We start from the raw sequence: 26,409 nt of genomic DNA, 5'->3' as shown, positions 1-26,409 counted from the left end.
TTCAGGCCTATTAATGGTTTAGCTACAATTCTTAAATCCATCATAAAAGGTTCCATTCATTCTATTCAGATAGGTTTAAATCTTAGAACAAAAGAAATAAACGTTCGTTATCTGAAGATTGGAGAGGCTTAGACGATAAGTCACCGACAAATAAGCTATACATAAATACATGTATCTTGTCCAATATGTTGTCCATTCAATTCGTGGAAAACTTTTTTGTTATGATCACGTGACGTACATAAACAACACCCACCCCGCATTTAGTCTAAAATCGCAGACTGTTTACGTCCTTATCTTCAGTAGTAATATGTAAATTACAGTGCAAATAAGCTTCAACGGTAAGATCATTTATCTTAAATTGTTTTATTGTGCTCATTGGGTCCTCAATCCATAGAGAACGAATCCTGATTAAATATCTAAGAAAAAAAGTAGGCTAAAAGAAAGTAGATTGTGAACGTCAGACTATAAGCCATTGGCTCGCGCGTTTACACAGCACTCCCACACATTCGTCAATGAAAAACTCGTAGTAAATTTCGGAGAATGACCATCCAGACGTTCATTGAAAAGGAAAGCGGATCAACGTTGAATTTGTTTTGGTGTCGGGCGAGATCGATCGACCACTCCCTACATTTTGATTACTGAAATCTGAAATTCAGAAGGATTCCATTACCGGGCTCCATCATCCATTAATAACTTAAGTTCAAGTCTGTCTTGAATTCATCCAAGAAGGGAAGATAATTATCTCCTTGAATCAACAAGTACTTTGCGGCAGCTTTCCCAGATTTCGCGAGTTTTACGGCTAACTGTTGTCCAGAATACGGGAGAGCCTAGGCCTTGGCCGCGGACATAATTGAGCCACGTTGAATTTCTACGAGTAGAGGGTGTCGATGGTCAAGCAGCAACCAAGGAATCCGGGCCAAGAAATTACCAGCATCAGCATGGATCCATTATCAACGTTGAGACGAAGGGCGTGGCTGCACGACCCCAAGATATCAATCGTCCTACTTCTTGTCTGCCTCAAGGTAGGTAAGAGGGTTGAGCTCTCCCGGGATTTGTGATGTAGCATAGTGGAATGGTCTTATATCAATCTCTTTTTGAATTTGATCTGCAGATTCGGACTTTTCCTTCCTCGGTCCATGACGAGTCGAATTACGGGCCTATAACAACCAGGGAGTCTACTCTCAACTCCCTGATGGCCTCATCATTATACAGGGTTAATTCGAGGAACGGTTTTGACAGTAAGAGGGGGGGGGGGGGGGGATTGGGAGCGGACCAACACACAAAAAAAAACCACATTAACAGAAGGATTTATTGTATTAGAACACGTTCATTGAAAAATAATGTGTGTTTGATAGGGAGGGGGGGGGGGGGGGGGGTTCACCCCGTACCCTGTATAGATTGCATATCCTTGCGTTGAACAGTTGAAATTTGTAATAATCACGGATATGCCGTGTTGGTTTCCTCTTTTCCGGATATTAATGGGATGCTGGACTTGTGTTTGTTTTTATTCATTTATTTTCACTTCCTCAATCATCACAAAGAATATGCTACCCGAGCTTTCTTACTTTTAGCATTAATGAACTTAAACATTTGAAAACATTAATTGTAATGGCACGTCTGTCATACACTGTTGGAAATCTTGGATTTCACCTTCATGTAATGTATATCATAATTATAAATCTCCGGGATAAATCTAAATGAAGAAAACGAAAAAGGTTTTGCTAATGATATCTGCGCACTGTTTCCATCCACAGGTAGTGACTATTTAGTATTGGGGTATATGAAATATGGCGTTCGTATAGGTAAAATATTGATTAAGAAACAAAATTGGAATACCAATAAAATCACTAAATCAAACAGAATAAACTGACTTAAACGAAATAATAGAATACTCCACACCTCGCGGACACACGAACTTTCCGGCTTGGTTTGTGCATGAATTACGCTATTAATAGCTCCATGGTTTGTGTGGACATGGTGGAGGGGTACAGTATGGATGCAAAAAACAGGCTGTGCTGGAAAAATAGGTTGGAAGCTAGGGTTTAGATAATTTAAAAGGAAGTTTCAACAATTAGTGGGTTGTGTTTGACGGATAAAGACCAGCTATAATCAACTCAATCTTTGCAAAAACGGAAGTCTTAAGTACTCAATCCACCGTTAAAGTAAACCTCTCCGTTATGTAGTGGAAAGGGAAATTTGATTTTAGACAGTATTTGTAGACCAGCTGTTTACAACGACGAGCATTTTCTCATTGACAGAGCATCTTTAATACAGAATGAATATGCAAGTTGGAAACGTTGTGAAAATAAGCAACAACAACAAAATATATCTTATGATGAAATCATCAATGTTATGCTGATTTTATTTTCCATATTGATTCAGCTTTTTTGTGGTCAGCAAATGTATACACACGCGTGGCCAAATTATTTCCAAGCACCCCTAAACGAGTTTTTCTCTGTGTGCAAAATAACCACCTAAACAAGTATTTTTCACGGGCTTTATTAGTAAACATTTTGGCCCCTAAACAAGTTGTCGCCAGAATATGACCGTGGAAAAAAAATTGGAAAAAACATACCCTTAACACGTTTGACCCTACGATTGACCATTGACCAGTCTGTCAAAACTACCCCTTTTTAAAAAATAAAAATTGGTTTTTTTGATACCCTTAGCGAGTGCACGCACGGCCTGCGTCCAAAACTGAAAAACCCCACCCCTTTAAACGCGCTATTTTGGGTGTATTTTTTGGTATATTTGACTGCTCCCCCTGGTTTATTTCCTGATCGGAAAAGGAATATCATAGATTATTTAGTAGGATCAATTTCTTGGAGTTAGACCTAATATTTTTTTTAAAGAAGCAATCATGCTTTCCCTTCCAGGGACCGCGTAACGGTTTTCAAAGTGGGGGGGGGGGGGGCTGACCATGCTAAAAATCACAATCATATGGCCATTTTTACGTTGTTGTACACGGTTTTGGTAAAAAGTGGGGGGGGGTTGCTGAAGCCCCCTCAGCCCCCCTGGTTCCGCGGCCCCTGCCTTCCACATAACCTAAACATCTCCAGTGCAGCAGTAAAGAAATAACTATATTTGATTCGATTCATAAGGCCTATATACGGAGTCACACACGAGTATTCACAGTGTGTTTACACATTCTGTTTCTTATCGTCATAATGCTCAGATTTAATAAAGTGAACACTATTTCACAGTGTGTTACTGTGTTCACAGTCATGTATGAAGATGTGATTAAAATTTGAATTTACCAGAGCGAAGATAAGTGTACACTGTGGACACATGCTACAATATAGTGTCACAGTATGTTCATAATGAACTATAATAATTATTGTGATTCCCAACTCCCTGGATTTACAGGGTTTTTTCATCAGAGGGAGGGAGGAAGTCACCCCTGCCTTAGACGAAGTTGTCAATGTAGATAGATGCACAAGTACCGGGGGGGGGGGGAGGCTGGACCCCCATTTCTTCCAAAGGTTATATTCATAATCATATTGGGGAGTGAATGAGATAATACTTTACCTGTTTTTAATTTTTCACAAGATAAATGTCCAAACATGCCTCAGCCCCAAAATCTGCTTCATAACGGCTTTTGAGATCGACATATTTGTATAAGCATGATAAGTTAGGTTGTGTTTAATTTCAAAAATGTATTTTTTACAATCATTACATAGCCTACAAGTCATGTAAAATCTTAGTATTGCAGTTTTAATTTCTATCAACCTCGGAGCGGATTCGAAATCTTGGAAATGAATAAAAAAGGTACTCCGGGCAGAAAATAATTATTTATGAATAAATATAGGACGAAATTACTTGAGAAAAATGCTGAAAAATTCATCAAAATCTGATAACATTATACAAACTTATTGAAATTTAGAATTTAGCAATATTTTCTGAAAGCAGTTTTTATGCACGTTCTTGTGAATATTCATGAGGTGGGTTTAATATGCCGTGTCCCCATTTTTCTTTCTATTATGTTATTATATAAAATCATATCATTTCATATTTTCATACAAGACAAGTGTGTATAATAGTCTCCCTTCTAATAAATATAAGTTTCAGCAAGATATTTAATGTGGTTAATCTTTTTTTCAATTCTGGGAAGAAAAAAAGTTGATTAAACATAATTTCATTTTATTAAATACAAAAGAACAAGTGGGGATATGACATCATCAGTTTGCTCACTGAATATTCATGAAGACATGCATGGAACAACAGTTTCACCAAAATAATACAATTCTTAAAACTGTAATAGCCTTGTTATTCCTTGTCCAGTATTGACAGTGCTTTGTCTGTTGATTTTCTTAAGCTGTTCAAATCATATTATTTTCATTTCAAATAAGCATTTAAGTTGTGAAATAAAAACAAATCAATATGTATTTTTTTCCTTTATCAAAATGCAGGCATAAAAATTGTGTGCAGTTTCGGCCTATATTACAGATTCTCTTTTCGCGCATAATTTATAGTTTCTGATAGGCAGAATAATGTCCAAAGGGTGAATGCTCACATTGAAATCGAAAACATTTCTGAAAGAATTTTTATGACTTTAAAGTTATTATCTTGTTGTATTATAATCATCATATATATTAGTTTATGAAAGAGGTTAATGTCCCCGCTACCCCACCCCATGCAGTCCTGGATTCACGCTCCAATCGATGACCTCTTTTTAGCCATCATGGCTATATGCAAACCTGTCAACATGTTGCGATGACAAACCATTCCACAAACCCTCGGGATTGAGCTTGCTTCTTGCACTTCCTCGCCCTCAACTATATAAACCATGGACCTATGACAAACAAAGTTAGACATGTTAGATAGTGTCCAACAGTGGGGGATGTACAGTAACCTCGTCCATTTTCCAGTTTCGATGAGACAAGAACTGTGATAAAGAAAGTCATTCATATCAGTTTACAAGATGTGAAATAACATTGTACCGATCAGCACAAAGTACTTCTGTCGATCTCTATATTCTATTATATTATATAATTATATTATATTATTATATAATATATTTTATTATATTATATATTATAATATTGATCAGTAGCCCCGGTCAGTAGCATAGTGGGCAAAGAAATTTGAGGGAAACGCCGTGAGTGAGGTGAAAAATTTCGTATTTTTTTTCGTTGAGGATCTAATCTGGTAAATAGATTTGGACGAAATATTCAGAAACATCATATCTCACAATTTTCGTATTTTATATATATTTTGTCTTGATGGCGCAACGTTGTTTTTTCGGGGGGGGGGGGGGGGGTGGCAATTAGCAGTAACTTTAAGCCCAAAATCTACAGTTCGGATATACATGTAATTCACAGCAGCCTCAGTCTAATTTTCTGACCGTAACTCTACCATCTTCATGCTCTTGGCATGGCCAAAAATATTTCCGTCCTGAATCAATTTCAATTTACCTCAACCTTCAAATTGAAACTCCTCGAAATTTGTTATGATTTTAGGTGTCAAGCGAAATATCAGGGACGATGGCAAGAAGAAAATTACTTTCATATAAAAAAAAAACGAAACAAAAATATAAAACGACTATTTGTTGTAACAAAATATACATATAAAAAAATATTATTCAAAATTCTAATAGAGTGTATTCGGTGTGTTTATACGTATTGCCTACCTGTGATTATCTGATTATTGTTGGTGTAACGGGTTTTTTTTTACATGTATCACCCTCAGGGGTTATTGCCATTATTAACTTACGCATTCAAAAGTTCTGCGGATTTAGTACTTTCAAGGATGGGAAGGTGGTAAAGACAAGAGGGCCAGGTGACCGACCGCGCCACCGGGGGGGGGGGGGGGGGCTGACATGTCTGGACGAGGCGAGGCCAAAGAGAAAGGTCCCTATAATATTAACCTTAAAACCAATAATTGATATTAAAAAGAGGTTTGCTTGCCTCAGGGTCAGTTTAACAGCCGCGTGGCATTCTCCTTTTTAAGACCGATGTTAATGTATAATTTTACGTTTTTGTCAAATAAATTTACTCAAGTGCAATAAATATTACGAACCATCGTGTTCACATTAAACATCACCAATTATAACAAGTTCATGATAATTGCATACCCCTATGTGTATTCTTTTTGGTATATGTTAGATTACAAAATTATCAAGATTGAGGGGATTCCACTTTTAAGCGTATACACAGGAAAAAATTAAAAATAAATAAGTAACAAATTTCATACGAACTGTATCTTAGACCTACTTAGACGTTTTATATACAATTTTATATGAAGCTTATTGAGTGCGTTCCTTAAGAGATCTTAAAGAGATTTTAAAGATGTTTTAAAGATAAGCAGCAAACAATGCTTAAAATGTTAAATCATAGCTAGCTAGGTACGAGACGTATATTGAGTGATACATGTAGTCAACAAGTGTTCTTCATCTTGGCTTGCACCCCCCTCCCCGAGAACAGGAAATCTCTGTCTACCTTGATACACAGGCCGAGATGGATATGATGCACAATCACTGAGGGTTCAGAAGAAAGTCATGTTAACTCTTCGATAGAATATTACAATTAAATTCATTCTTAATTGCACGGATTCAGAATAATACTGAATAGCTGTGGTTATTGACCAGTCTATACTTAAGATGTAGATTTGAATACGAACACCCCCAGTCTATTCTCGAAATTATTTATGATTCAAATCTAAGTCGAGAGATTTGCTCATGCATGGTCGATAAACACAGTCGGTCAGGATTGAATTCGAATTCTTATAGTTTGTTTCTTTTAAATGAAATGGATGGGGACGTAATTACACGTACATGGGACCCGAGTCTTTAAATTTTATCATAAATTTTATTTTCAATCACTCACCCTGCAACTCACACATAAGATATTCCTATAGAAACTAATGTATTACCAAAGCAAGAAATTTAAGGATTATTACGCTCAACAATACGATATTTTAATTCACAGTTGAACCATAAACCATAACAATCAGGCGTATTGCATAAACCTTATGATGTTTTTTGACCTTGCCAGTCATGTTATAAAAAACTGATATTTGTGTCTGAATTATTTAAAGGAGAATGAAACCATTGGAACAGGATAGCTTGTGTGAAAACAGAAAAATCAAAGAAACAGATCAACAAAACTTTGAGAAAAATCGGACAAATAATGAGAAAGTTATGAGCATTTGAATATTGCGATCACTAATGCTATGGAGATAGCAAATTGGCAATGCGACAAAGATGTGTGATGTCACTTGTGAACAACTCTCCCCATTACTTTAGTATATATTTCACTTGAATTGCCTCTTTTATCACATCTATCCATAGATCATGTGTTCTTTCTACATGAGGGCATGTAATACGTATATTTTTAAGAATACACCATGGATAGAGAGTTTGTATCATCATAAGAAAAAGCAAAAAGAGATATATTGAGGGTATTTTATAGTCCACCAAAGGGAAAGTTGTTCATCAGTGACATCACACATCCTTGTTGCCTTATTGCCAATGGGAGGATATCCATAGCATTAGTGATTGCAATATTAAAATGCTCATAACTTTCTCATTATTTTCCCGATTTTTCTCAAACTTTCTTTATTATTATTCTTTGATTTTTCTGTTTCTACACAAGCCTATTTGTTCCAAATGTTTCATTCCCCTTTAAACTAGATATTCACCTACAAAGAGGATATAAAGTATGTCTATTCATTTCAGTATGACATTACATTAATAATAAAGATGTTCTAAATTTCTGTAATAAATAAATAAGAACGCAAGAGAAAATGATATCGCTGAGAATCAAAACTAAGTCATCGAAGCCCGAGGGATTATGCTATATTTTTGTCTCGCCTGCATATCAGAACGAGACTAGAGGCATCGCTGTTCCGCGACGGCAGCGGTGTCGTCAACATAGAGTTTTTGAAATGGCATCGTAAAGTGTAAAGTGTATGGACCTAGTTCATGAAACTTGGACATGAGGGTAATCAAGTATGACTAAACATCCTGCCTGAGTTTCAGGTCACATGACCAAGGTCAAAGGTCATTTAGGGTCAATATACTTAGAACATGTTGGGGAATCAATATCAAAATCTTAACCAAGGTCAAGTTTTTGAAATGTTGCCATAAATTCGAAAGTATACGTGGACCTAGTTCATAAAACGTATAGACATAAGGGTAATAGTGTACGACTGAAGATCCTACCTGAGTTTCAGGTCACATGATTAAGGTCACTCAAAGGTCACCTAGGGTCAACGAACTTTGGCCGTTGGGGGTATATGAGGGATTGTCATAAAAGATTTGAATTTTATGGATCTAGTTCCATCTAGTTCATGAAACTTTGACATATTTTAGTGCAACCAAGTATCCTTGAACATCCTGTGCGAGTTTCAGGTCACATGGCCAAGATCAAAGGTAATTTTAATGTCACTTAACACTGGCTGTGTTGGGAGTATGTGTTAAATTGGCATCATACCTTAGAAATGTTAATGGATCTAGCTCATGAAACATCGACATAAGCGTAATCAAGTATGATAATTTATTTTTGCACATGTCTTAGGTCACATGATCATGGTCAAAGGTCATTTTGGGTCAATTGACATAATGTTTTATTATCATATTAGTGTTTCCTTCTGTGAATTATTATTCATGAGCTGCTGCCTTCGAATGACGTAATGCAGGCGAGACTGCCATAATCGTTCGACTTGTTAATACATTGAAATGGTACAACTAACTCATCTTGAATGTATCAACACGATCAATGCTGGTGTTTTTAATTGTGTTATTGGACAGTGTTCGATGTTTTGAAAGTGAATCAAATTATCGCGAACTCCGCGATGTTGACCTGGGACCCGTTGCATAAGACTTCTGCCATGAAAAAAATGGTAATATATTTTTTTGCTATACTTTCTTGAATGTGTAAGTTTCAATAACATGATTTTGTTTGCTATGGTTTTTTTTTCATGGCAAAAGTTTTATGCAACGGGCCCCATGATTTGAAGTGATTTAGCTGTTACGCCTAATTAGCAAAGACGACTTAAATAATTGTGCAATCTACAAAATCTTTCGCTTACTCACAATAAGACCTTGGCTTATCGCCCACAGTACCTGTACATGGGATATTAGCCTACCTTTAGTTAAGTTATTAAAGGTTTATCTGTCAGCGTGAGAAAGGCAGAGTATCAATAACTACAACAACGACGAGTTTTATGGATATGAACGGAAGATGATCGGCAAAATATATAGAACGGAGGTGGATTGATTATTTCAGAAATTTTATGTAAGAAGAATAGATAATGGATTAAGCGTACACTCAATAATCGTACAGTGGTAGGTCATCATTTTGATTTTTGAAGAAGTATTATGTCCAGTATTTGGTTATTTTTTATCAAAAATTAGAAAATACACCTTTAATGTTTTTTATGAGTAAAATGTTTCCAATATCACTACATCGGTTTTTGAAAATATATTAAAGCGTTGCGGTTTGTCACCCTTGTAGAGTGTACAAAAAACACAAGTTTTTAGTTAACTACAATTACTAACAAAGTGCATAAATACAATACGATAATCATTAGTAATGTATGATAATTATGCTAAGCACCCCCCATTATTTTGTGTGCTATGTAGTCCGTTGATATTTAGCAAACCAAGTTGGCCTAATGTTGGTCTGAAATGTACAAAATGAAACGCTTCCTCGTGTGTTGGTTCCTGATATTACAGATCGATCAGACATGGTTATTTAATTTAAAGAAAACATCGTCTGGACTTTCAATATCCTGCGTAAGATTTTCCTTTGAGAATTTATACGCCGGTTGTCAAGGTTACGTCTACTTATCTTTCATATCACATACATGTATAATTCAAATTTTGCTAATGCTGCTGTCCGATTTATAATCATTCTTGATAAATTATCATTCAGAATAGAAAGCGATACAGAATTACAGTTTTTAATTTTGTTTTTAATTGATATATTCACTTATTAAGAAAATTATTTTCCATTTCGTTTCAGTCATATTTGCAGTTCAAGTATTTATTTCCAGACCTTGGATGCAGTCTGAATCTTCGCACGTACATTTGACTAAAACTAATGTTAACCGAAGAAAAACCATTCTTTTCTTTTACCTTGTACATGCTGTATCCCTTCTCTGTAAAGCGGACGGAAGTGATCCTATTTTTTACCGTTCCTCTAAAAGAAAACAACATGAACAGCTGGCCGGCGCCAGGAAATTTTGATATGGGTGGGTGGGGCGACCTACAGCTAGGTGACATATTAAAAAAAAAACTGAATAGTGTTACAGGCTATTACTTGGCCCAAAACTATCCTTTTATTTACACGTCCTTCTTCTTTCTTTCCGTTTATCCCTCATTCATTTAACCCGCTTTCCTTATCTTTTTTATTACACGAAACATCATCGGGGGGGGGGGGGGTCACCCCTCCTGTATAGCACTGTCCCTGACAGCAGCCAAAAGGCAACAAACGCAGCCGAAAAAATACACACTGAACAAAGTAATGAAGAGGAATCCGATAGTATTGAAAGTAAATAAATATGTACAAAAAAAGAAAGTGAGAAGAAAATTATAACGGGATGTGCCCAACAAACCCAAACATGACGCGATTTCTTCGTATTTTTGGCGGAAATACTGCAGACTACGATTAACTTCCTCTTTTTCCACCCACACACTCAGAACTCCTGAAAAATGTGTTTTGCGCATGGTACGCAACCTCGAAATAGATCGTAAGATGAATGATGTCAATACGAAATCAAATACATTTTTGGACATTTCAGTATGCGGCAGAAGGGTTGTGTTTACAGTCAGGGAATACCGAGCTGTCTCATTGACCAAAAGAGTTATTTTGTTTTTTTTCCCTATTTTTGTTGTAAACAAAAAGAAATATATTCATTTCAAATTATGAGGCGTGAGTTCACCACTTCTAATGTATGTTCTGTCAATCGCTTATTTATTCGGAGAGGCAGAATGAAGTTAAATCAACGTGTAAAAATGTTTTGAAATATTTTGTCCGGTAACCATCATGTACTTTCACGATTCCGAGTTGATATTATCAGCATCAGGAAAGAGTTTGTTATCAACGACACAGATCCCTGAACACAATAATTAGGAATACAATGGAATGTACAAACGTAATGTATAAACACGAATTCTATTTCAAAACAAGGCTTGGATAACACACTACAATATTTATAGGTTATGTCATAGGGAAAAGAAAACATGTAGGGTCCAGACTCCAGGGACGTGTCCTGCCAGAAATATTCTAGAATACTCATGCGATTAAATAGTATCTATTTCGAAGAGGTACCCAAATTATTCGGAAATAAATATTCATCGAATGTTAATGGAAATATAATGTAATTTTAGTCCAATTTGAACATGATTATGTGGTTTATTTGACCCTTCCACACCTGTATAAAACATCCCTACTCATGTCGTTGATAGACATAAAGTATATGTATTTGAGCATTTTCTAATGAGACGATTACCAATAGACTGAATAGATTTAAGGAGTTCCAAAAGGAGATAGAGATTAAATAACAAAGCACCCAATAATAAAGAGTAAAATAAATACAGATAGACGAATGAAGAACATTAAAAAGAATAATCAACTATAACCAACAAACCAACTGATTAAGTAAAATTAATGAATAAGTCATTTGATTAACAAATAAATCAATAGATTAATGAAACAAATAAAACAAATAACCTGTCGACAGGAAAAGTAAGGCTTCCTCAGGAACTCTCACATATTTCCTTATAAACGATCAATGTATGCGAAGTTTAGAAACATGATAATTATTCATTTTTGTTCAATTACCAAAGGAAATACATATTCTCTGTGTCAGTTTCATTCTGAATAATGAGGTGTGACTGCTTGGAAACATATCCCCCTTTTAATGATAGTAATAATCATAATTCTAATGATAATAATGTTAATAATAATAACATTAACGATATCGACATTCGTGATGTGTTGGTATCCCATCACAAAAGATTAAAAAGGATTAAATATATATATTTTTGATTTTTTTTATCTCGTTAAATAAAAAAAATCCTTGTAATTTTCAGCAAAATGGTTCGATCCATTTTAATATATCATGGGATCTGATTTAAAGCAAGGAATGTCATTCACAACCATGAAAAATCTGCAATTTGAATTAAAAAGAAAGACAATCTCATAGGTACACAATAAAAAAACCCCAGTTTGATGCTTAACAGTACAATCTCAAGTAAGATAGTGAAAGCAAATATAAAGGAGAATCATAACACGTTATATCTCGATTGTAACGAGGAAGGTAGTAGCTTGTCCGGTAATCTTTTAAGCGTCTCAATTAACGGATATTTATCCCTTACAACAATAGAGTACATCCTGACAAGATAATGTATCAAACTTTCCCGCCCGATCACCTGATCGATTTAAACTTACGTTTTTTTGCTTTGTCTTTGTTGTTGGTTATTTTTTGGGGGGGGGGAAGGGAGAGATAAATCAATAAGTATGGAAACATCTAATTGGATGTGCCATGGCCGAGTGGTGTTAGGCTCCTGAATATATATGGAAAGTCTGGGGTTCGATCCTCGGCCGCGGCACCCATGCAGGGCATTTAATCGACAGTGCTCTTTTATCCTACATTCAAATGACAATGTTATACACTCATTCTTGGTATCTTGGTGTGCACTAAAAAAATACAAAGTCTCATTCATTACCTGAAACTACTGAAGTACAGATGGAGGGTCTTGGGGGCTATGGCCCCTAAAATTTATACGGCGAAAAATAAAAAAAAGGAGGGGGGGAATAAAAGGAAAGGGAAATAATGGAATATATATGTATTAATTTTTTTATTGAAAAGATTTGCTCGCTCGCATCGCTTGTTTGCACTTTTTTTTAACTTTTGCCCCCTCCACCACATCTGCCCACTCAACTTTTTTATCATTATACCACTGCCGTGATAAGTAAAACGGTAATTACTATAATCGGCTACATGTCAATTACAAATCTTTGGAAGGGGTTGGATCGAAAGAATAATTTGACCATTTTGTTGTAATTAGGCTTGCGAGACCTTTAGTTGTGCGTATGTTTACGATTTATTTTATGATATTTATGAGATAGCACTCAGGCATAGTTTCATAGAAACAGCCCTTGGTTGTCTTATAGGTTCCGAAATCGCAACTGTTTGAATGTGAGTCAAATCGTAACAATCGTATTCATAAACACATTAATTGAATTAACTTCACCACACCAAAGATGAGTTATATTTCTGTATAATCCGCAAGATTGTAGGTCATTAATACCATTGCATTTAATTGTGTCTTCCAGATATCACAAGTACATTCTTCTGCTACGTTCTCTCTGAAGCTTGTCAGTTATTCTAACGCTGCAAATCGTGAGTTGGATGGTGACTGTTGCGATACAGTATGGATTTGCCGTATTGATAAGTGTGATCCAAGATTTAACCTATGTTTTCATCGAATTGGCGGGTATGAAAACTTTTTCCTGTTTAGTTTTGAACAATTTATTAGTTCCGTTTCATTACCCCTCCAATATTTTCACTTTTTGAATTTATCTATATATCTATCTATCTATCTATCTTTCTATTATTTATTCATTTATTTGTTTATTTATTTATTATTCAATTCTTTTTTATTTGGGGGGGGGGGGGGTAGTTTGTTCTGAATACTTTTGACCTTTATGCCAACGATGACCTCTCAACATAAAAAAAATAAAGAGAACAAATCTTTAGCCCTTTTTCATTCTGGTCTTAAAATATGACACCGATCCTTTCTTTTGGGTTCAGTATTAGTGTAATAATGTTTTCGTTCCATGATGGAAATCTGCACGTCAAGCCAAACATAAAACTTAACCTACAACACTAAAAGTAACCCTAATCATTATCTTTGCATTGTTCTGATACGAAAAGCTCTATTACAATCCCAACTCTAACCTTATGCCCTCTCGGATATTAAGACAGTAGAAATTGTGGCTGGTGTTTATGTCGTTTCACCGTATTCTCTATATGTGGAAATAGATTGAAAGAAGGGGTTCCTAGTTCTTGGACTCCCCCCCTCGATAATTTCGTTAACTCGTCTCCATCTACATTCCCCCAATCAACTTTCATCAGTTACATTCAATATGATTTTCCCCATCAGATGGCAATAACAAGAACGAAGACGATATATTATTTTCGGATATTTTATTAATTTATTTCTATACAGTTCCAACAGCATGACGGCGTGTGATCACGGACGAATACAGACTGGACTTGTTAGAGATAACGGACAATCGTTCACATTTCCAGCAGTTCTCCCACCAAACATTGCAAATCCAATACGCCGTCAGATTCCAACTTGGACGGTATAGTAGTTTTTTTTAACACTGACTTTTATCGAATTACAAAGGCCTTATTTAATTGCAGATTCCTTGCTCTGATAGGCGGCCGTATGTCTATTTCATAACTTTTATATTCATTTTAACAACTTGAAGAATCTAACTTATTCGTAACCCATTATCTTTTACTGGGTTACTTTCATAGTAAATTTTCTGAGTAGAGAATCTAATTACTTCTATATCCAAATTCCGTTCCCAAATTGTCGCAGTAAACAAAAAAGTCATGCATACAAACTTCTGGTTTACATCAGTATCATCATCATCTTCATCATCATCATCATCATCATCATCATCATCATCATCATCATCATCATCATCATCATCATCATCATCATCATCATCATCATCATCCTCATCATCATCATCATCACTACTACTTAATATGTCTTATTATTATTCTTTGTAGGGTGGAATTCGAGTAAAGATAGAAATCTGGGATGTGGATCCGAATGCAGATGATAAGATTGATTTCTATGCTAGCAATATCAACCTAGCTGCAGCACGTAACGAGGCATCTGCAACAGCAAGCCGATACACACTAAGAAGTAACAAGGGTTATTCCGCGTAAGTATACAAGTGGATATTGTGTTTTACAAAGAATAAAGGGCGAATGCTGCCTTAAGTCATGCTTACGATCTACGTAAAACAACTCCCAAATCTAAAGTACATGTAAATCTAAGCATCTCCTTAATTAAAGGACAAGTCCACCCCAACAAAAACTTGATTTGAATAAAAAGAGAAAAATTCAACAAGCATAACACTGCAAATTTCATCAAAATCGGATGTAAAATAAGAAAGTTATGGCATTTTAAAGTTTCGCTTATTTTCAACAAATAGTTATATGAACGAGCCAGTTACATCCAAATGAGAGAGTTGATGATATCACTCACTCACTATTTCTTTTGTAATTTATTATATGAAATGTGAAATATTTTTATTTTCTCGTCATTGTCATGTGAAATGAAGTTTCATTCCTCACTGAACACATGGAATTCCATTATTTTAACATTTTGTGCTTCAGGCAAGGAGGTCCTAATCGTCAAATTCGTGAAAATTGAAATATTGTATAATTCAAACAATGAAAAACAAAAGAAATAGTGAGTGGGTGACATCATCGATTGTAAACGCCTACTTAGCTGTTGTACGCGATCAAATGGGAGGCTGAATGTCACACATTCGTACCGTTGCACGCAAGACGTACCATCCAAAATGTACATTGCACGGCTTTAGGAGGTGACGTCACAATGCGATTTCATTTGAATAAGGTGACAATGCGCGTAAGCCCGCTGCTAAATGCGCAATGCTTTCCAAGATCATGTGCGTTGTCCGGCTTGTGGGAATTTGCTTTTCGCTTTTAATATTTTTGCTCCCTTTTCATAGATTACTGGAGGGAAAAATCTTGTTTTATTTATATCTTCGCTAGATTCCGAGGCGTTGTACAACACAAATAGCGAATATTCTTATTCGTGCAATGGTGCGAGATTTCGCATTCGGTGAAGAAAGAAACGCTATATTCAATCGGCTAACGCCTCGTTGAATAGAGCATCTTTCTTTCACTCATGCGAAATCTCGCACCATCGCACTCATGCCTATTCGCTATTTGTATACTCTCTCATTTGGATGTAACTGGCTCGTTCATATAACTTTTGTTGAAAATAAGCGAAACTTTGAAATGTCATAACTTTCTTATTTTACATCCGATTTTGATGAAATTTTTAGCATTGTGCTTGTCTGATTTTTCTCTATTGATTCAAATCAAAAATTTTCTGAGGTGGACTTGACCTTTAACTAACCAACCGAATCGGACCATCCCGCGTACGTTGCTATTTTTTTTAATGGGGGGGGGGGGGAGGAAACTTACAAGAAAAACCAAGCCCCCAAAAAAAAAATGTTGTGTCCCCTCTAACTGAGACCTTACAATTTTTGACAAGTAAAAAGATCTCCCAATAAATTGCAAATCCACATATTCATGACAAATCACTCCCGGAATGTTGCCTCGAAATACTTGGCTAATATTTTGGAACCATGTGAAAGTATCATCATTAACTCTATATTTATAAATATTTCGTGGTGTTTTAACGTTAATCACTGAATTTGAGAACAATTTTCTCGATCTTTTTTTTCTGATTTGGGCAATAGCCTCACATGTCCATCCGGTGATTGAGCTTCGGCTACAATTCAGCTTAAACCGGACTAAATCGCCTGCTATGTGCACTCTCATATAGCGGTACCAGTATTTATTTATTTCAGGATTCTGTTACCGTAAGGTACAAGAGGATATCACATCACGTATCTATATGTTTGCAAGTTAGATTTCCCTTTTGCGTAATCATGATCGTTATTGATGTATAAATCACACTTTATTAATTTTGAGCTGTGTTCATTATCAATTTCAATATATTCGGGAACGTGTAAATAGTATGAGCTTCGTGATAAGTAATATGAGTAACTGGCTAATTGTAAACTACATGAGAGCTGTCGTTACCTATGAGTTATGTGATAAACACTGAAGCTGCCCTCCCCTCTCTGCATTGAAATTTAAGGTAGAGGTGACATTAATTAAACTGTTTTCTGCTGTCTTTGTTTAAAAGCCATGTTGATACCAAGAATATTTTTTACTTATACTCAAGACCCATAATATAAGAAACGGTGACAAACGGTGACCTTTACAAATGCTGTAAAATGTTATGCGATCCTGAAAGTTTATTCGTGAGAGGGGCAAAGCGAGTGAGCTGAAGAAAATTTGTATTTTCACCCCTCAAAGCTTAATTGTTTGGTGCTTTTAAATGATGAATTAAAAATACTTTTTTTTACTTTGATTTATCTTCATTTTCATCTTGACAGGGAAAAAGGAAACATATCAAATTATTTTTGTTCATTATGTTGAAATCTGCCACAAACTTCGATTTTTATATGAAAAAAAGGCAGAGATTGCTCACTTCAACTGTCTCGTAAATACTGAGATTTTTGTTACCCGTACGCCCCGCTCTGTAACCTAAACCTTCTTAAAACTACTTTTGGCCCTGGCTGTGTTATTGCGATCTTTCATTTGATATTAATTTAGGATATTACAGTCATAATTCCACTTGAATTTATTCATATTATCTCTCTGATCTTCAACAGGACCATCATAGAAGCTAAAGTTTTCTGCGACCCACATTACTACGGAAGTAACTGCAGAACCTTTTGCCAACCCACCAACTCAGATAGAGGACATTATTCCTGCAGTCCACAGGGACACAAAATATGTCATCCGGGATACACAGGATACAATTGCATCATGGTAAGTGTTTTCCTTTATTAATCTTCGATTTTAAAACTACTTTCATAAGTTTTGTTTTTGGAGTGATGAAAAACAAGAAAATGTACACATCACCCTGAAAGATTAATGAAGTATGAGGAAAGTGGATACTGAACACTTTGTGGAAAGTATAACTATGACAAATATGGAGATTACGAATATGAGGGAGTCGCAATTTCCATGATCTGAATAGCAGAAAGAAAATAAAGTGATTTATGAGCACTTTCTGCGCATTATGACTTACTTAGATTTATAATGCTAAATCACAGTTGCCATTTATATCAGTTTGTGTGCTTTTCTATTAAGGTTGTTAATTTTTGAGAATATACAATCATCTACAAAAACATGACATTCATTTGAAGTTAATAATATGACCACAATGCATCATGGGGAGTGCATGATGCAGATACATCTTCAGAGACTATCACTATCTCAGAAAATATATAATGAAAAATTTCATCAATTGCCTTGCAGAAATATCTAACATTTCATGGAATATCGCGAACACATGTATTTAGAGTTAATGAACTACGTTTAGAATTACTTGGCAGATATATTTATATTCTACTAGGGCGGTAGTGTCTTCAACAGCCAGGACTAAGAAGGGGGGGGGGGTATTGCATGGAATGATGATTCATCAGGGGGTCTCTTCCTTTGGGAGGAAACAAACTTCGACATCTCCAACATGACCATTATTATGCCCTTTTTAAGTTCTACCATTTGATAGACACTGTTGGAAATAAAGAATCAGCTTCCATTTCGATGCAAAAGTACATTATTTACAAGTTCATATTGCGTTCTTGGTGCGACAATGTTTATAGACCATATTTTAAAACTTTTGTGTTTCACTGGATAATATTTATTGAAAGGAATTGTTTTTTATCACTACGATCACCCATATGCCTATAGTTCTAGGTATTTTGGACTTTGCTATATAATGGTAGAGATTTCTGACACTTTAATGAGGGGTGATTTTTCTTTCAAACATTTTCCTTTGCGTTTGCTCTTCTATCACCCTTTTTGATATAAAACACCGCGGTCATCAGTTGTTTTTTAAACCATATTTTAAGTTAAATATCAGCATTTCAGGATGAGAGGGGAGGGCCCATAACCCTCATTTTGTCAGTGATTTGTTACTTAAGCCTATCAAAAGATATATGGGAACAAATTCATGTATTCATAAGAAATATTTGAAAGGGGGCATTCGGGATCTTGATTTTGGATCCATCATAGAATTGTAGAAACTCTTTGCACAGATATAAATATATATGTTTCCAATATTTCAATTAAGGGTATAACCTTCATGATTATACTCGATTATTATTTTGGTTTCTACAGGAGATCGATGAGTGCGCATCAAGGCCGTGTCAGCATGATGGAGCATGCACGGACATTTTGAATGGCTATACATGCGACTGTATAGATGGCATATCAGGTATTGATATTTTGACAAGTATGAGCCTATAGTGAAGTTAATTTGCCTTTTGGAATGGCACTCCAGTTATAAAGAAAGTAAATAATAACAAAACATGTCAAAGTAATGAATAACGAAGGCCAGAAGTAAATGCACAATGAACTTGTAACAGCGAAGAAACATATCGAACAGTATCGACATGTTCGTAATTATTGTTTGTTTAATATCTGAGAATTAGTACTGTATTTTAATACAGCAATACAGATAGTCACTTTTCGTTTTTATATTCCAGCATATTTTGTTTCAAAGGTTTCACTATATTTGACGATAGGAGATACAGAAGACTAATTTATATACGTTTTCTTTATGTCTCTTTGAAAGGCTTAAATTGTGAGATCGACATCGATGAGTGCTCGAGTTCACCATGTCTCAATGGCGGGTCCTGTGAACATTCAATTGGCAACTATTCCTGCTCCTGTTCTGCGGGATTTACTGGACGAAATTGCGAGACAAACGCCAATGAATGCTCTTCAAACCCTTGTGCTAACGGTGGTAGTTGCCAGGATGAACTGAACGGGTTTAACTGTGTATGCGCTGGTGGTTTTCAAGGAACAACCTGCGAGACGAACATAAACGAATGTTCTAGTTACCCATGCAGTTCGGACCATATATGCCTAGATGGAGTCGATGGCTATACGTGTGAATGTTCGGCTGGGTATGAAGGAATCCATTGCGAAGTCGAGATTGACGAATGTGGCAGTGGACCTTGCTTGAATAACGGTTCATGCATTGATGCTGTGAATAGCTACACCTGCATGTGTGTTAACGGGTATAATGGATCAGTTTGTGAGATTGATGTCGATGAATGTGAGAGCATTCCTTGTCAGAACAATGGAACCTGTTCCGATTCTATCGGTAGCTATGACTGTAGTTGTCCACCGGGTTTTACGGGTACCAACTGTGAAATTGATATTGATGAATGTAGCAGTAATCCCTGCAACTTGGACCATACTTGCATTGACGAAATTGATGGATACACATGTCAATGCAGTCCTGGTTTTACAGGAAAACATTGTGAGCTTGACGTTGATGAATGTCAAAGTATGCCTTGCGACAATAATGCCACTTGCATTGATGGTGTTAACGCGTTTCAGTGCCAATGTATGCCTGGATTTGAAGGTCCCTTATGCAATATTAACACAAATGAATGTTTAAGTAATCCATGCCAGAATGATCATACTTGTATCGATGGAGATAATGGTTACACTTGTCATTGTATGGCAGGATTTACTGGTACTCACTGTGAAATCAACATTGATGAATGTACAAGTGGACCATGCCTAAATAATGGATCATGTGAGGATCTCGTCAACAACTTTACTTGCCATTGCGCATCAGGTTACGACGGTGTATTTTGTGCAGACAACATAGACGAATGTTCGAGCAACCCGTGTTTTAACAATGGAACATGCGAGGATGTTATCGCGGGTTACATATGCCATTGTTCTAATGGATTTAATGGTGAATTCTGTCAGCATGACATAGACGAATGTCAAAGCGAGCCTTGCTTAAATCAAGGTTCTTGTGCTGATGATGTCAACAGCTATAGTTGCTCATGTAAAGTTGGGTTTACGGGTGTTGTGTGTGAAGAAAACATAGACGACTGTCTGGCTTCTTTGTGTTTGAACAACGGAACGTGTATCGATGGAATAGACTCCTTTACCTGTAGTTGCCCTCCAGGATTTAATGGAACTTTGTGTGAAACCAATGTGGACGAATGCGAGAGTCGACCATGCTACAACAACGGGAGTTGTATGGATGGTGTGAACAGTTTCCAATGCGACTGCGAGCCAGGATACGGTGGTGATCTCTGTCAGACGGATATCAATGAATGCAGCAGTAATCCATGTCTAAACGGTGCCTATTGCATTGATGATATTGATGGATTTACATGTTCCTGTCCTGATGGTTACTATGGATTGACTTGCGAAGTTGACCATGATGAATGTGCCAGTGCACCCTGTCTTCATGGTGGCACTTGTATTGATATCGTCGATGGATTTTATTGTCGGTGTACACGGGGTTTCGGAGGAAGGGTCTGTGAGGAGGACCTTGATGAATGCAGCAGCTCACCCTGCATGAACAACGGGATATGCGAGGATATGGTTGCAGGTTTCACATGTCATTGTCCAGAAGGTTTTGAAGGGGACTTCTGTGAAGTTGACATCGACGAATGTGCAAGTATTCCTTGTTTCAACAATGCGACCTGCGTCGATGGAAACTCGTCTTATTCATGTGAATGTCCGTTAGGATTTATGGGAATCTTATGCTCTGAACAGGCGACCCTTCCTCCAGTATCACTATGTGCACAAGGTGTTTGCAAGAACGGTGGTTCCTGCATCCAACAAGAAAACCAAGAAAGGTAATTCATGACATTCGTTAATGTAAATTTTAGAGATGGAAAGTGGTATAAACAACATAGTTGAACATCCAAGTGGAATGTTGGGAGACTCTGAATACATTGTTCAATATTCTTTTAACATATTAAAAAATAGTAATCAATGGACATGGAATAAAATACGGCACTTATCCTTATCTCAGTAAGAAGCTTTTGCTATAAGGGTATCTCCGTTTCGAGAAATCTATTTTTGCACAGATTCTCATCGCGTCTCCCGCGTTATCGTTTAGAAACGAAACCGCCCTTTACTCATTCAATAACGTCTATATGCATATTATTTTTCACTACGTTTTCTTTTCACAATATACCCAGATGTGTTTGTGTACCAGGTTTTACTGGACCTCATTGCCAGGTTATCTTGAGAGGCCCCTGTTTTCCATCTCCCTGTTTGAATGGAGTCTGTGTTCCTGGAGAAGACAATACCACGGAATCACGCAGATGCATCTGCAGTGATAAATTCCTCGGCGAGTTTTGTGATGTTGGTATGTCATCTGCAAATTGTTTTACAGCATTATTGACGGGGGAAAATACGTTTATATCAATTTTGAAATCCCCATTAATGCCATTGTGTGTTGTATGATCTGCCAGATGAGATAGGGAAACCATAGAAATGAAGTTGTAAATTAAAATTACGTGGGGACCAATATTTATGGGTAAACGTGGTTACGATGAGAGATATAAGATACAGTAGGCAGATAGTGGGAGGAGGGGGGGGGGGGGTAGAGAGAGAGGAAGAAGGGGGGGGGGGTGACGTGGGAGAGATCAAGGGAGAGAGAGGGAGTTTAATTTATAGAATCTAAAGTATTTTCAAACTTCTAACCAATTTGCACAGATCCAGTGAGGGACATTTATTCCATTACGATAGCTGAACACACCAAACCATCTGCTGATCTTCAAGCACACTTCTCCAAACTTCTCAAATCAAGTCTGGACATTCGAGATCCTGAGAGTCTTCAGATTGTCTTCCAGAAAGCTCAGTACGGGGAATCACAACTTACCGGGTAGGTCACATAAGTAGCTCTTTTTAAAATTCTAATATGATCATTATAATTACTATCCAAATCAAATCTCTGATTTACTTTGTAGTTGTCATTGTCATGTGTGTGCAGTCAAGACAGATATGAATTACAATTTAGTTATAATGATGATAAAAGGGATAATGCCATGAATACAACATCAAAATTAGAACACATGAAATTATCATAGCCTCCTTTTCTTGTGAAAGATGTATACAAGAACTACCGTAATAATAATGATATTAATGTTAAACTTCCTGACGATGATACACACTTTGATTTTGTTTTAGTAAAAGCATGAATGTTTGAATTTTATATTTCATAAAACATGATAAATGAAGTTCTGACATCATCGGTGCAATATAAACAATCAAATCATCACGATCTTAAATCTAGGCCACGGGCGAACCGGTGTAGTCATAGGAGGTGACACTAGTTGACCTTTTCTTTTCGCAATTAAGTTATAGAGGAAGGCTTATGACAAAGTTGTACATCCCAGCTCAATATTTCCAATACATTGTTTCATTCTTCTGTTGGAAAATTTACCTGTGTTCCTTTCCTTCATTTTTCATTGGCTCTCACTCACTCTCTCTCTCTTTTTTTACCGCAAAGGACTTTACATTCATGATTTCATCGAACTATTTGGTCGACTTGAGCATATCACCAGAAATTTCCCATTAACTTCTTCGTGCATATGACTTTAAATAGTTTTGTTCAGTGTTTGGAGATTTCTCATTCTGTATGTTTTTAGTTTAGTCAGGCGCGTGCCCCAGTTACCCATTCTCGCCCTTGTTACGAATGTATACATTATTTTCTTTTATGTTTCATCTGTTTCGTTTGTGTTTGTTTGATAAGAAATTCCCTTTTTATTACTTTGCTTTAATAGTAACTCATATTCTTTTGGTTGTTTTGGATGATTCAGTCTTGCTTATACAGCTATCGAGTTCTACGCACGCGCAGATAATAATGTGCTGACAAGATCACAACTCACCTCTGCGATTAATTCTCGCTCAAACCAGGAAATTGGTGCGATTCTCAAGCCCTATAGGTTATTCATCGAAACTCCACTGGCACACGTCACATCGAAAGAAAATCAGGTACGCCCAAATTCCTAGCTGTTAAAAAAAAGAAATTGATAACAATGTCTTCTTCACCTTTGAATTTCAACGAAGCCGCCATAATACCTTCCATATAAGTCCGCAAGATTTGGTATTAATGTTAAACTGGTGGTTTTCAATCAGAGGATTTTTCAGTGAGATATCTTATTCTGTGGCATGTCAGGCTTGGCATCAGTGGGTAAATTTGTCTTCAAAGATAAGTTCAACTGAAATCTATTTTTAATAGATTGTTGATAAGTACTCGTAATGCATTTATCATGGACATGATGGACCCCTTGATTATGATTTGTGGTTTAACTTGAATTATGATGAAGGATACAAATTCCTAGCAAAGTAATTTTTGTCTCGCCTGCATAGAAGACAGAGACTATATTATAGGCGCCGCTTTTCCGACGGCGGCGATGGCGGCGTCGTCAACATTGAATCTTAACCAAGGTTAAGTTTTTGAAATGTCATCATAACTTAGAAAGTGTATGAACCTAGTTCATGAAACTTGAACATAAGGATAACCAAGTATTACTGAACATCTTGTCTGAGTGTCAGGTTACATGACCAAGGTCAAAGGTTAATTATGGTCAATGAACTTAGACCATGTTGGGGGAATCAATATCGAAATCTTAACCAAGGTTGAATTTTTGAAAATGTCGTCAAACCTTCGAAAGTATATGGACCTGGTTCATGAAACTTGGACATAAGGGTGATAGTGTATCACTGAAGATCCTGACTGAGTTTTAGGTAACATGACCATGGTTAAAGGTCAATAGGGTTAACGAACTTTGGCCGTGTTGGGGGTATTTGTTGAATTGGCATCATAACTTAAAAAGTTATGGATCTACCCATGTAGTTCATGAAACAGAGACATGAGGGTAATCAAGTATGAATGATTGTTTTGCACATGTCTTAGGTCACACACATGGTCAAAGGTCATATTTTACTATAATTATGGGTGTTTTCTTTTGTGAATAATTATTTAATAGCTTTTTTCAAAGTCAGCACTGCTGTTATATCGAATCCCGTAATGCAGGCGAGACTGTCAGATGCATTCCACTTGTTGTATCTACCGGTCATGTAGCTGTATCTTTATGATTCAATAAATAAATGGTCAATTTAAGTTGACAACTATATTCACTTGTGTTTCTGGAATTAGTGAAATAATAGATTAGGCTACAATGCAGGTTACTTTAATCGCATATAATATAATTTTCTCTTCTCATCACAGCAATGGATGTCAAAGAACTGGTTTGTCTTCTGCATCATTGCTCTGCTTATTCTTATAGCACTGATCCTGTTCGCATATCTTTACAAGAAAAGGTAGGGCAATATCCCAGCATGCATCTCGCCTACAACATTGTCAGTGCTTTCTTTATTTCAACCCGCTTATCAATTCTCATTGTACGAATATTCATGCCATATCTCATTTATTCAATGTTCTGCTGTTTGATATATGTAGTGCGATTTGTCATATATCAAATCCAATCAAATTAAAATTCCTGTCAGCAGTATAAATGTCTTCGAGAGAAGTCAGTTAACACAAACCAGGGATTTATTTTTAATGAAGATTTAAATGGATTGATAAAGAAGAATATTTTAACATTTAAAAAGAGGTTGTAGAACAGGCCAATGCATCTTATAAGGGACTATAATAAAGATGATAATAGAAGGTATTGTTTAGAGCGAACATAATATCCACCTTATTATGCTTAAAGAGTTCCTATATTACCTTTTTTGGAGACAGTGCTATGTGTGTACTTAGAACGAAACCTTGCTTAGTTGTTTGAAGTTGGACTAGATGATTTTTTGGAACATTGGACTTTTAAGCCTGTAGGTCCATAATAAAATGCCTGCTAATTTTGAGAATACACAGTTCATAACGTGCATTAACGTGGACGAGCGATTCCTCATCATCTTCTAAATGATTAATTCATCAAAAATTATCATTCTAAATCTTATCATATTTATGAAATTTCTTTTTGATTTAGGAGAAAACAATCAGAAGCCTACGAGCATACAGAGTTGGATCGCGAAGTCACACGGTTCATCAACCCAGCGTTCGGTTCACCCCCAAATAACGTGCCACCCAGAGTAGAGGGCGCTCTACCGGTGACAGAAGCAACAGAGAGTTTTGCTTCGTGGGAAGCCAACTTTTCAAATGCAAACATGGGCACATTCAAAGGTCCTCCTGAATCGGATTCCGAGCTATGATCGAATTGATTAATTGAACAAAACCTTTAATACTCTCATATAACTCTATTCAGTGAAAAATTTCGGATAAAGTTTCAAAGTGAAAACCAAAATAGAAATGGAGAAAGGACTGGGAGTTTTACCGGGGAGTGAGGGAGGAACCTAGTCTGCTGGGCAAACCCTTCACTCGAGTTAAGGGTCTGAATGTGCAGCCTACTCATGCCTTGTGTACTGAAGGCCCTCTCGTTCAGGAACAGCAAGTTGTGTATGTGCTAGTCTTTGCGTGGAGGCACATTTGTTAATCAAAGTCCCAATCAGGGTCTGCGCTGCAGACTAGGAGGAACCTTCCCCCTGAAACGACCGATGAACATCATTGCTGTCAACAAACCTTAGGCAGGATTGAATTGATGCGATGAAAACATTTCTTCTGAAGATGAAAATGGGGAATATTTAAAAAAGGAATGGACAAATGAAACATCTTATAGATACTACCGCATGACTTATACTATATAGATTAACGTGTATTGAGAGGGGCGCATTGCATTCCTCTTTCCTCAATCAAAATATACA

At 36.4% G+C, this 26,409-nt stretch overlaps 1 protein-coding gene across 1 annotated transcript; it reads left to right on the top strand.

Moving 5' to 3' along the window:
• The first annotated feature begins 525 nt into the window (after positions 1 to 525).
• On the top strand, positions 526 to 26,409 carry LOC121411103 (fibropellin-1-like). Its single transcript, XM_041603627.1, has 12 exons — positions 526 to 1,022; positions 13,284 to 13,444; positions 14,180 to 14,318; positions 14,758 to 14,915; positions 17,475 to 17,634; positions 18,991 to 19,087; positions 19,448 to 21,488; positions 21,837 to 22,006; positions 22,357 to 22,525; positions 23,463 to 23,637; positions 24,878 to 24,969; positions 25,638 to 26,409. The coding sequence occupies exons 1-12, from the start codon at positions 888 to 890 to the stop codon at positions 25,858 to 25,860; spliced, it is 3,720 nt and encodes a 1,239-aa protein (XP_041459561.1). The 5' UTR covers positions 526 to 887; the 3' UTR covers positions 25,861 to 26,409.

The sequence above is a fragment of the Lytechinus variegatus genome, chromosome 3 (genome assembly GCF_018143015.1).
Source record: "Lytechinus variegatus isolate NC3 chromosome 3, Lvar_3.0, whole genome shotgun sequence".
NCBI classification, from domain to species: Eukaryota; Metazoa; Echinodermata; class Echinoidea; order Temnopleuroida; family Toxopneustidae; genus Lytechinus; species Lytechinus variegatus.
This window is presented reverse-complemented; position numbering and strand designations above follow the sequence as displayed.